The sequence below is a fragment of the Nerophis lumbriciformis genome, linkage group LG26, assembly GCF_033978685.3.
Source record: "Nerophis lumbriciformis linkage group LG26, RoL_Nlum_v2.1, whole genome shotgun sequence".
NCBI classification, from domain to species: Eukaryota; Metazoa; Chordata; class Actinopteri; order Syngnathiformes; family Syngnathidae; genus Nerophis; species Nerophis lumbriciformis.
In genome coordinates, this window is record NC_084573.2 from 7,572,012 (window position 1) to 7,585,274 (window position 13,263).

The window sequence follows — 13,263 nt, forward strand, 5'->3', positions numbered from 1 at the left end:
ATGAAATGCTGTTAGTATATTAAATAAATACTAATAGAAATATATTTTTTACAAACAGGAAGTTGCAGGAATGTACACATGATCCCCTGCTTACATCTCATTGTGCAACATGTGAATGTTTTAATGGGAACTAAATGCAATGTCTGAAAGGGGTACACATTATTTCCAAAGCAGGACCTCCACCCAGACAAACAATACAAGTACACAGTTCATGAAAAACAATATTTTTTGTTATTGTCATTGTAAGTGGGCCTAAACACTTATATTAGAAATGGAAATGACTGCTGTCATTTGATTATAATAATAAGAGAATGTTGTCTGTCTATCTGTGTTGGCCCTGCGATGAGATGGGGACTTGTCCAGGGTGTACCCCGCCTTCCGCCCCAATGCAGCTGAGATAGGCTCCAGCACCCCCCGCGACCCCGAAAGGGACAAGCGGTAGAAAATGGATGGATGGATGTCGAGACGCTTTGAGGACATGAATTCCATCGATCACTTTACTGAGCAAAACTCTTTATTGTCGGCCATAAACACATCACCAAAACATTAGTAAAAAAAATGATATCTAGCCAAAGTGGTCATTTTCTGCAGTACAAACCAGACCAAAAGCAACTTTGTTATATCAACAGCAGCCGCTCGCTCTTTCTCACTTGCGCCAACACATGCACATATGGCACTTAGCCAGTGATGCGTTTACAGCCACACAAAAAGTCGGACAACTCCAACACCACACACAAAGTGTCATTCCAGGTCGTTACACTATGATTTATCAATCAAATGTGTGCTTATTCTAGTGTCATTTATTAGGAATCTTAATTTATAAATATTAATCATGAAATGCTGTTAGTATATTAAATAAATACTAATAAAAATATATTTTTTACAAACAGGAAGTTGCAGGAATGTACACATGATCCCCTGCTTACATCTCATTGTGCAACGTGTGAATGTTTTAATGGGAACTAAATGCAATGTCTGAAAGGGGTAAAAACTATTTCCAAAGCAGGACCTCCACCCAGACAAACAATACAAGTACGCAGTTCATGAAAATTTTTTTGTTATTGTCATTGTAAGTGGGCCTAAACACTTATATTAGAAATGGAAATGACTGCTGTCATTTGATTATAATAATAAAAGAATATTGTCTGTCTATCTGTGTTGGCCCTGCGATGAGGTGGGGACTTGTCCAGGGTGTACCCCGCCTTCCGCCCGAATGCAGCTGAGATAGGCTCCAGCACCCCCCGCGACCCCGAAGGGAATAAGCGGTAGAAAATGGATGGATGGATGTCGAGACGCTTTGAGGACATGAATCCCATCGATCACTTTACTGAGCAAAACTCTTTATTGTCGACCATAAACACATCACCAAAACATTAGTAAAAAAAAATGCTATCTAGCAAAAGTGGTCATTTTCTGCAGTACAAACCAGACCAAAAGCAACTTTGTTATATCAACAGCAGCCGCTCGCTCTTTCTCACTTGCGCCAACACATGCACATATGGCACTTAGCCAGTGATGCGTTTACAGCCACACAAAAAGTCGGACAACTCCAACACCACACACAAAGTGTCATTCCAGGTCGTTACACTATGATTTATCAATCAAATGTGTGCTTATTCTAGTGTCATTTATTAGGAATCTTAATTTATAAATATTAATCATGAAATGCTGTTAGTATATTAAATAAATACTAATAAAAATATATTTTTTACAAACAGGAAGTTGCAGGAATGTACACATGATCCCCTGCTTACATCTCATTGTGCAACATGTGAATGTTTTAATGGGAACTAACAAATTATTTCCAAAGCAGGACCTCCACCCAGACAAACAATACAAGTACACAGTTCATGAAAAACAATCTTTTTTGTTATTGTCATTGTAAGTGGGCCTAAACACTTATATTAGAAATGGAAATGACTGCTGTCATTTGATTATAATAATAAGAGAATGTTGTCTGTCTATCTGTGTTGGCCCTGCGATGAGGTGGGGACTTGTCCAGGGTGTACACCGCCTTCCGCCCGAATGCAGCTGAGCTAGGCTCCAGCACCCCCCGCGACCCCGAAGGGAATAAGCGGTAGAAAATGGATGGATGGATGTCGAGACACTTTGAGGCCATGAATTCCATCGATCACTTTACTGAGCAAAACTCTTTATTGTCGGCCATAAACACATCACCAAAACATTAGTAAAAAAAATGATATCTAGCAAAAGTGGTCATTTTCTGCAGTACAAACCAGACCAAAAGCAACTTTGTTATATCAACAGCAGCCGCTCGCTCTTTCTCACTTGCGCCAACACATGCACATATGGCACTTAGCCAGTGATGCGTTTACAGCCACACAAAAAGTCGGACAACTCCAACACCACACATAAAGTGTCATTCCAGGTCGTTACACTATGATTTACCAATCAAATGTGTGCTTATTCTAGTGTCATTTATTAGGAATCTTCAATTTATAAATATTAATCATAAAATGCTGTTAGTATATTAAATAAATACTAATAAAAATATATTTTTTACAAACAGGAAGTTGCAGGAATGTACACATGATCCCCTGCTTACATCTCATTGTGCAACATGTGAATGTTTTAATGGGAACTAAATGCAATGTCTGAAAGGGGTACACATTATTTCCAAAGCAGGACCTCCACCCAGACAAACAATACAAGTACACAGTTCATGAAAAACAATATTTTTTGTTATTGTCATTGTAAGTGGGCCTAAACACTTATATTAGAAATGGAAATGACTGCTGTCATTTGATTATAATAATAAGAGAATGTTGTCTGTCTATCTGTGTTGGCCCTGCGATGAGGTGGGGACTTGTCCAGGGTGTACACCGCCTTCCGCCCGAATGCAGCTGAGATAGGCTCCAGCACCCCCCGCGACCCCGAAGGGAATAAGCGGTAGAAAATGGATGGATGGATGTCGAGACGCTTTGAGGACATGAATCCCATCGATCACTTTACTGAGCAAAACTCTTTATTGTCGACCATAAACACATCACCAAAACATTAGTAAAAAAAATGCTCTCTAGCAAAAGTGGTCATTTTCTGCAGTACAAACCAGACCAAAAGCTACTTTGTTATATCAACAGCAGCCGCTCGCTCTTTGTCACTTGCGCCAACACATGCACATATGGCACTTAGCCAGTGATGCGTTTACAGACACACAAAAAGTCGGACAACTCCAACACCACACACAAAGTGTCATTCCAAGTCGTTACACTATGATTTACCAATCAAATGTGTGCTTATTCTAGTGTCATTTATTAGGAATCTTCAATTTATAAATATTAATCATGAAATGCTGTTAGTATATTAAATACATACTAATAAAAATATATTTTTTACAAACAGGAAGTTGCAGGAATGTACACATGATCCCCTGCTTACATCTCATTGTGCAACATGTGAATGTTTTAATGGGAACTAGATGCAATGTCTGAAAGGGGTAAAAACTATTTCCAGAGAATGTTGTCTGTCTATCTGTGTTGGCCCTGCGATGAGGTGGGGACTTGTCCAGGGTGTACACCACCTTCCGCTAACACGCTAATTAGGGACCGCAATGTCCCTTTGGGACAGAGGACCCTATTGTAATTGTAAGGTTTTATTATTATTATTATACCGGCCGCCTCTTTGAGCTGTAATTTGACCCCCTTAACATGCTTCAAAACTCACCAAATTTGACACACACATCAGGACGGGTGAAAATTGCAATCTAATCAAAAAACCAAACCCCAAAACTCAAAATTGCGCTCTCGCGCTCCCTTGGAAAAAACACAGGCAAAACTGCCTGTAACTTCCAGTAGGAATGGCATACAGACATGAAACAAAAACATCGATGTAGGTCTCACTTAGACCTACATTTCATACACTGACATCTTTCAGCAAAAATCAACAGGAAGTTGGCAATTCCCCTTTCAAAACAAAAAGTTCCTAAAAACAGTCACTTTTGCCTTTTTGAGCTGTAATTTGACTCCCTTAACATGCTTCAAAACTCACCAAACTGGACACACACATCAGGACTGGCGATAATTGCGATCTAATAAAAAAAAAAAAAGCAAACCCCAAAACTCAAAATTGCGCTCTAGCATCCCCTAGGAATAAAACAGACAAAGCTGCTCTTGGAAGAAAACAGACAAAACCGCCTGTAACTTCCAGTAGGAATGTCGTAGAGACATGAAACAAAAACCTCTACGTAGGTCTCCCTTAGACCTACATTTCATTGATTGAGAACCCCCAGCAAAAATCAACAGGAAGTTTGCAATTCCCCCTTCAAAATAAAAGTTGGGTTAAAAACAGTCACCTTTTTTTAAACATTATCTCCTCGTTTGTCGTGTCGGCTTCAAACTAGCACAGGAGAGAGATTGTACCCTTCTGATTAAAAGTTGACGAAAGAGTTTTAATTACTGCTCCGGTTTGGATTTTATGTGCCTTCAAAGTCGGTCCCGTCCATCGCTGCTCGCAGCTTTATTTAGAGTTGTTTTCTTCTGTTGATCCCACTTCCCAAGTCGTGTTTGCATCACTGAGGACTAGAAAGACTCGGCTGGTGTGTGCGTGCAGAGGGGAACAACCTGCAGCCTGATCCGGGGGCCAATTAGCCGATATTTCTGCCACTTTGGGAGCCTTTACTGGGGACATAATCGCTTGTTTCTGAGCAAACGCGCCGCCCCCGAAGACGCCAAAGTGCGACTGAGGAGCAAAGATGATATTTAAAGTGTTTCGCTTCCCTGCCTTTGTTCTAGCTCTTTAACGAGGCTGCTTCGGGAGGAAGCGGGATGTGTTTTTCCTCGCGTCGGTTTCACCTAAATGCTCCACTTAATTAGGCCAAAATGCGCCGCTTAATCACTTCATGAATGCACAAACTGGCATTGTTTTTAAAGTAGCTGTGGAGTGGAAAAACAACTTGCCTCCATATTAAATATTACCATATTTATATCAATAGGTCAATCAATGTTTACTTATATAGCCCTAAATCACAAGTGTCTCAAAGGGCTGCACAAGCCACAACGACATCCTCGGCTTAGATCCCACATCAGGGCAAGAAAAAACTCAACCCAATGGGATGACAATGAGAAACCTTGGAGGGGACCCTCCAGCCCCCTGGGCGACCGGTGCAATGAACGTCGAGTGGATCTAGCATAATATAGTGAGAGTCCAGTCCATAGTGGATCTAACATAATAGTGAGAGTCCAGTCCATAGTGGATCTAACATAATAGTGAGAGTCCAGTCCATAGTGGATCTAACATAATAGTGAGAGAGTCCAGTCCATAGTGGATCTAACATAATAGTGAGAGTCCAGTCCATAGTGGATCTAACATAATATTGTGAGAGTCCAGTCCATAGTGGATCTAACATAATAGTGTGAGAGTCCAGTCCATAGTGGATCTAACACAATAGTGAGAGTCCAGTCCATAGTGGATCCAACATAATATTCTGAGAGTTTAGTGCATAGTGGATAGAACATAATAGTGAGAGTCCAGTCCATAGTGGATCTAACATAATAGTGAGAGTCCAGTCCATAGTGGATCTAACATAATATTGTGAGAGTCTAGTCCATAGTGGATCTAACATAATAGTGAGAGTCCAGTCCACAGTGGATCTATCATAATAGTGTGAGAGTCCCGTCCATAGTGGATCTAACATAATATTGTGAGAGTCTAGTGCATAGTGGATCGAACATAATAGTGAGAGTCCAGTCCATAGTGGATCTAACATAATATTGTGAGAGTCTAGTCCATAGTGGATCTAACATAATATTGTGAGAGTCTAGTCCATAGTGGATCTAACATAATAGTGAGAGTCCAGTCCATAGTGGATCCAACATAATATTGTGAGAGTCTAGTGCATAGTGGATCGAACATAATAGTGAGAGTCCAGTCCATAGTGGATCTAACATAATAGCGAGAGTTCAGTCCATAGTGGATCTAACATAATAGTGAGAGTCCAGTCCATAGTGGATCTAACATAATATTGTGAGAGTCTAGTCCATAGTGGATCTAACATAATAGTGAGAGTCCAGTCCATAGTGGATCCAACATAATATTGTGAGAGTCTAGTGCATAGTGGATCGAACATAATAGTGAGAGTCCAGTCCATAGTGGATCTAACATAATAGCGAGAGTTCAGTCCATAGTGGATCTAACATAATAGTGAGAGTCCAGTCCATAGTGGATCTAACATAATAGTGAGAGTCCAGTCCATAGTGGATCTAACATAATAGTGTGAGAGTCCTGTCCATAGTGGATCTAACACAATAGTGAGAGTCCAGTCCATAGTGGATCTAACATAATATTGTGAGAGTCTAGTGCATAGTGGATCGAACATAATAGTGAGAGTCCAGTCCATAGTGGATCTAACATAATAGTGTGAGAGTCCAGTCCACGATATAGGAAACTCGGGGCCAAAATGTGTGTCAAAAACCGAATCATAGAAAAATTAGGCCATGCAAAAACTGAATTACCAGTGTGAAACTAACTAGAAAATTTCCCCAGAAATGTTGATGGGCTTTCTATCTGTGCCGTGTACATCATCCAGGTACTGACCCGAGTGCAGTAGTACCGCATTTTACCGTCCTTACTCAAGTGTGGTATGTATGCTGAGGCGTTAGCATGCAGACATCCGCGCCTGCTGCTAATAGAGCTCATTAAACTCCGCCGCTCCTCCCTGAAGGTTACCTGGCGGGAGGAGCACATTCACTTAATGAAGTTGATTTCATTAATGCTCCCTGCCCAGGATGTCACCAAACATGGTAAATTCTGCAATGTCCGCCATAAAACGCTTCCTGTGTGTCCTCCAGGTGCTCTCCATCTGTCCCAAGGACATGCGGGCTGACATCTGTGTCCACCTCAACCGCAAGGTATGCACATTTTTTATTTACTATTTAAATAAATATATATATATATACATCCATCCATCCATCCATTTCCTACCGCTTGTCCCTTTCGGGGTCGCGGGGGGTGCTGGAGCCTATCTCAGCTGCATTAGGGCGGAAGGCGGGGTACACCCTGGACAAGTCGCCACCTCATCGCAGGGCCAACACAGATAAACAGACAACATTCACACTAGGGACCATTTAGTGTTGCCAATCAACCTATCCCCAGGTGCATGTCTTTGGAGGTGGGAGGAAGCCGGAGTACCCGGAGGGAACCCACGCAGTCACGGGGAGAACATGCAAACTCCACACAGAAAGATCCCGAGCCCGGGATTGAACTCAGGACCTTCGTATTGTGAGGCACATGCACTAACCCCTGTGCCACCGGCATATATATACATATATATATATATATATATATATATATATATATATATATATATATATATATATATATATATATATATATATATATATATATATATATATATATATATATATATATATATATATATCCATCCATCCATCCATCCGTTTTCTACCGCTTGTCCCTTTTGGGGTCGCGGGGAGTGCTGTAGCCTATCTCAGCTGCATTCGGGCGAAAGGCGGGGTACACACACACATACAGGTAAAAGCCAGTAAATTAGAATATTTTGAAAAACTTGATTTATTTCAGTAATTGCATTCAAAAGGTGTAACTTGTACATTATATTTATTCATTGCACACAGACTGATGCATTCAAATGTTTATTTCATTTAATTTTGATGATTTGAAGTGGCAAGAAATGAAAATCCAAAATTCCGTGTGTCACAAAATTAGAATATTACTTAAGGCTAATACAAAAAAGGGATTTTTAGAAATGTTGGCCAACTGAAAAGTATGAAAATGAAAAATATGAGCATGTACAATACTCAATACTTGGTTGGAGCTCCTTTTGCCTCAATTACTGCGTTAATGCGGCGTGGCATGGAGTCGATGAGTTTCTGGCACTGCTCAGGTGTTATGAGAGCCCAGGTTGCTCTGATAGTGGCCTTCAACTCTTCTGCGTTTTTGGGTCTGGCATTCTGCATCTTCCTTTTCACAATACCCCACAGATTTTCTATGGGGCTAAGGTCAGGGGAGTTGGCGGGCCAATTTAGAACAGAAATACCATGGTCCGTAAACCAGGCACGGGTAGATTTTGCGCTGTGTGCAGGCGCCAAGTCCTGTTGGAACTTGAAATCTCCATCTCCATAGAGCAGGTCAGCAGCAGGAAGCATGAAGTGCTCTAAAACTTGCTGGTAGACGGCTGCGTTGACCCTGGATCTCAGGAAACAGAGTGGACCGACACCAGCAGATGACATGGCACCCAAACCATCACTGATGGTGGAAACTTTACACTAGACTTCAGGCAACGTGGATCCTGTGCCTCTCCTGTCTTCCTCCAGACTCTGGGACCTCGATTTCCAAAGGAAATGCAAAATTTGTATGGTTGGGTGATTGTTTGGGGTGCCATGTCATCTGCTGTATATATACATATATGTATATATATATATATATATATATATATATATATATATATATATATATATATATATATATATATATATATATATATATATATATATATGTGTGTATATATATATGTGTATATATATGTGTATATATATGTATATATATATATATATATATATATATATATATATATATATATATATATATATATATGTATGTATATACATATATGTATATATACATATATGTATATATATATATATATATATATATGTATGTATATACATATATGTATATATACATATATGTATATATGTATATATAAATATGTGTGTCTGTATATATAAATATATATATATATATTTTGGTGTGTGTGTGTATATATAATATATATATATATATATATATATATATATATATTTATATATTTGGGTGTGTGTGTATATATAATATATGTATATATATATATATATATATATATATATATAATATATATATATAATCGTGGGGAGTGCTGGAGCCTATCTCAGCTGCATTCGGGACACACACACACACACATGTATATACTGTATATATATATACAGTATATACATGTGTGTGTGTGTGTGTCCCGAATGCAGCTGAGATAGGTTCCAGCACTCCCCACGACCCCAAAAGGGACAAGCGTTAGAAAATGGATGGATATATATATATATATATATATATATATATATATATATATATACTGTATATTGTGTATATATCTTATATATATTTATATGCTGTATAGATCTAATATATATATCTAATATATATATGTATATACATATATTATGTGTGTGTGTGTGTATATTATTTATGAGTTAAAATGCAATAAATAAAGACATGCCTTCTTGTCTCTCATAAGGATTGTGAATTATAGGCAAAATTGGAACAAAACAACACAAAAAAAGATCCCATTTGAAGAGCGAATACATCTTGGTTAAAAAAAAAGAAAGAACTACTCCAAAGGCATGTATGCCTCACCTGGCTAAAGGTCACCGCACGTCATTGCTTTAGAGAGAAGAGTGTTGTTGAGCATCAGACTCCCAAGTATTTGTAACAAGTGACCATAAAAAGACACAATTTATCCTGAATGATTCATTTGTCTGTTGAAAATAATACATTTAGGGCCCGAACTACTCAGATCCAAAATAATAACAAGCGATAAACAAACGATACAATTGTGTGCGTGCACAACTGATAACGACTACAAAAGTAGTGCAGACCGCACTATTTAAATGAGGATTTTGCTTGTTTGACACTCATCATTTACGACATTTTGTGAATTCTTGTCTCCTCCTGCTCACTTTTTCTGGAGGAGTCACATACTTAGTACTATTCTGGAGGAGTCACATACTTAGTACTATTCTGGAGGAGTCACATACTTAGTACTATTCTGGAGGAGTCACATACTTAGTACTATTCTGGAGGTGTCACATACTTAGTACTATTCTGGAGGAGTCACATACTTAGTACTATTCTGGAGGAGTCACATACTTAGTACTATTCTGGAGGAGTCACATACTTAGTACTATTCTGGAGGTGTCACATACTTAGTACTATTCCTCATCTTCTAGTGATAAGAGTTGTCATGTATGTCGTTTATTTGCCACGGTGGAGGCAAGGATTAGTAACTTTGAAGCGGCACCGCACCGCGTATGTACATACTTTAACCACGCTAACTAGCCACCTCTGTAAGAGTTAGTTCCACGACATGTTTGTTGCAGCTTGGTGCAGATTTTCACTCTCAATTTTGCGTGCCAACGGTTGAACGACAAATGGACAAAAAAAACTGCCTTTGGTCAATTTTATTGGTCACATTAGCACTACGCTTACTCAAAGACGAGTTAGCGCATACTTGCCAACCTTGAGACCTCCAATTTCGGGAGGTGGGGGGTGGATGCGGGGGGCGTGGTTGGGGCGGGGGCTTGGTTGGGGGCGTGGTTAAGAGGGGAGGAGTATATTTACAGCTAGAATTCACCAAGTCAAGTATTTCATATATATATATATATATATATATATATATATATATATATATATATATATATATAAGAAATACTTGACTTTCAGTGAATTCTAGCTATATATATATTTATTTTAATATATATATATATATATATATATATATATATATATATATATATATATATATATATATAAACAAAAGAAATACTTGAATTTCAGTGTTCATTTATTTACACATATACACACACATAACACTCATCTACTCATTGTTGAGTTAAGAGTTGAATTGTCCATCCTTGTTCTATTCTCTGTCACTATTTTTCTAACCATGCTGAACACCCTTTCGCAGGTACCCAGAAAGGTTTCGAGTACCACCAAAAAAACTGAATCTCTGAAGACAGTATAAAAATCTGTGTTAAAGGTGTACAAATACTGTTTGTATAATAAGCATGTTATTTTTTACAAATGAGGGTTAAGAGTTCAGTACTAAAAAAAAAAGAAAAGAATGTGGCTTAAGTACAATTTTTTAATTGAGCTGCTGCATTTTTTGGTTGGGTTGTTTATTTATTTTTTGAGTAACTTCTATACATTTCTAAAAGGGGAGGAATGTAATAGTGATCTATGTTTGTCTGTTGCCATCTCCTGGTGAATGTTGGCTATAGCGTACTGGGGTTACTTTTTGGTTCGCCAACGATTTACGTGGTGTTGCGCACCTGACGTCACTCAGGTCCGCATGGAGCTGGAGGGGGCGTGGCTTCCAGCTCCGCCTGAATTTCGGGAGAAAATTTGTCCCGGGAGGTTTTCGGGAGAGGCGCTGAATTTCGGGAGTCTCCCGGAAAATCCGGGAGGGTTGGCAAATATGGGTACATTTGCACAAAGTATCGGATCGGTATCCCCGACACCAGCCAGAATTTTACTCGGTATCGAATCGTAAAGAAAATCTGTGGTATCGCACATCACTAGAGGTATCTTCCTTACTTTAGGACTTCCACTGCAGAGCCCCAGCATCAGTCCTTTGCTGTCGGTTACGTAACTACACTAAGTGTGTGTGTGTGTGTGTGTGTTTTTCATCCTTCTAGCTATAGTGGAAAGGGGGGTCCTCAACCTACTGACCAAATAGGCAAGACGTGTGTGTGTGTGTGTGTGTGTGTGTGTGTGTGTGTGTGTGTGTGTGTGTTTTTCATCCTTCTAGTTATAGTGGAAAGGGGGGTCCTCACAACCTACTGACCAAACGTGGGTCCACACAAAGTAGGCAAGACATGTAGGTGTGTGTGTGTGTGTGTGTGTGTGTGTGTGTGTGTGTGTGTGTGTGTGTGTGTGTGTGTGTGTGTGTGTGTGTGTGTGTGTGTGTGTGTAAGTGTGAGAGCACTTTAAAGGCTCCTGGGCATCACTCGACAAGACTGATACTACATCCAAAACTTTGGCAGACTCACGAGCCCAAGTGACGCCCGGCAGAGGACACCTTCAGTTGTGTAACAGTCGTCTCGGCTTTCTGTGAAAGTGATTCATGTCAATCAGCTCAGTGTGTGTGTGTGTGTGTGTGTGTGTGTGTGTGTGTGTGTGTGTGTGTGTGTGTGTGTGTGTGTGTGTGTGTGTGTGTGTGTGTGTGAGTGAAAGGACTGCTTAAACGAGGCCAGATTTCAATGATCAGGGTTGTAGGTTTGATTTATGGTCCACACTTGACTATTAAAGTCAATATGAATCATCGGTATCAGGGTCCATCCGAAACTGTCAGGTTCAAACACTGATGACATCTACAAACCCCGTTTCCATATGAGTTGGGAAATTGTGTTAGATGTAAATCTAAACGGAATACAATGATTTGCAAATCCTTTTCAACCCATATTCAGTTGAATATGCTACAAAGACAACATATTTGATGTTCAAACTGATAAACATTTTTTTTTTTTTTTTTTTTGCAAATAATCATTAACTTTAGAATTTGATGCCAGCAACACGTGACAAAGAAGTTGGGAAAGGTGGCAATAAATACTGATAAAGTTGAGGAATGCTCATCAAACACTTATTTGGAACATCCCACAGGCTAATTGGGAACAGGTGGGTGCCATGACTGGGTATAAAAACAGCTTCCCAAAAAATGCTCAGTCTTTCACAAGAAAGGATGGGGCGAGGTACACCCCTTTGTCCACAACTGCGTGAGCAAATAGTCAAACAGTTTAAGAACAACGTTTCTCAAAGTGCAATTGCAAGAAATGTAGGGATTTTAACATCTACGGTCCATAATATCATCAAAAGGTTCAGAGAATCTGGAGAAATCACTCCACGTAAGCGGCATGGCCGGAAACCAACATTGAATGACCGTGACCTTCGATCCCTCAGACGGCACTGTATCAAAAACCGACATCAATCCCTAAAGGATATCACCACATGGGCTCAGGAACACTTCAGAAAACCACTGTCACTAAATACAGTTGGTCGCTACATCTGTAAGTGCAAGTTAAAGCTCTACTATGCAAAGCGAAAGCCATTTATCAACAACACCCAGAAACGCCGCCGGCTTCTCTGGGCCCGAGATCATCTAAGATGGACTCATGCAAAGTGGAAAAGTGTTTTGTGGTCTGACGAGTCCACATTTCAAATTGTTTTTGGAAATATTCAACATCGTGTCATCCGGACCAAAGGGGAAGCGAACCATCCAGACTGTTATCGACGCAAAGTTCAAAAGACAGCATGTGTGATGGTATGGGGGTGTATTAGTGCCCAAGGCATGGGTAACTTACACATCTGTGAAGGCACCATTAATGCTGAAAGGTACATACAGGTTTTGGAACAACATATGCTGCCATCTAAGCGCCGTCTTTTTCATGGACGCCCCTGCTTATTTCAGCAAGACAATGCAAAGCCACATTCAGCACGTGTTACAACAGTGTGGCTTTGTAA

At 39.7% G+C, this 13,263-nt stretch overlaps 1 protein-coding gene across 1 annotated transcript in view; it reads left to right on the top strand.

The window, feature by feature from the left end:
- kcnh5b (potassium voltage-gated channel, subfamily H (eag-related), member 5b) overlaps nucleotides 1-13,263 on the top strand; it is a 177,366-nt gene that overhangs the window by 114,609 nt on the left and 49,494 nt on the right. The window contains exon 11 of the mRNA XM_061987485.2: nucleotides 6,807-6,866. Within this exon, the coding sequence (XP_061843469.2) occupies nucleotides 6,807-6,866 (60 nt within the window). The remainder of the gene's footprint in view (nucleotides 1-6,806; nucleotides 6,867-13,263) is intronic.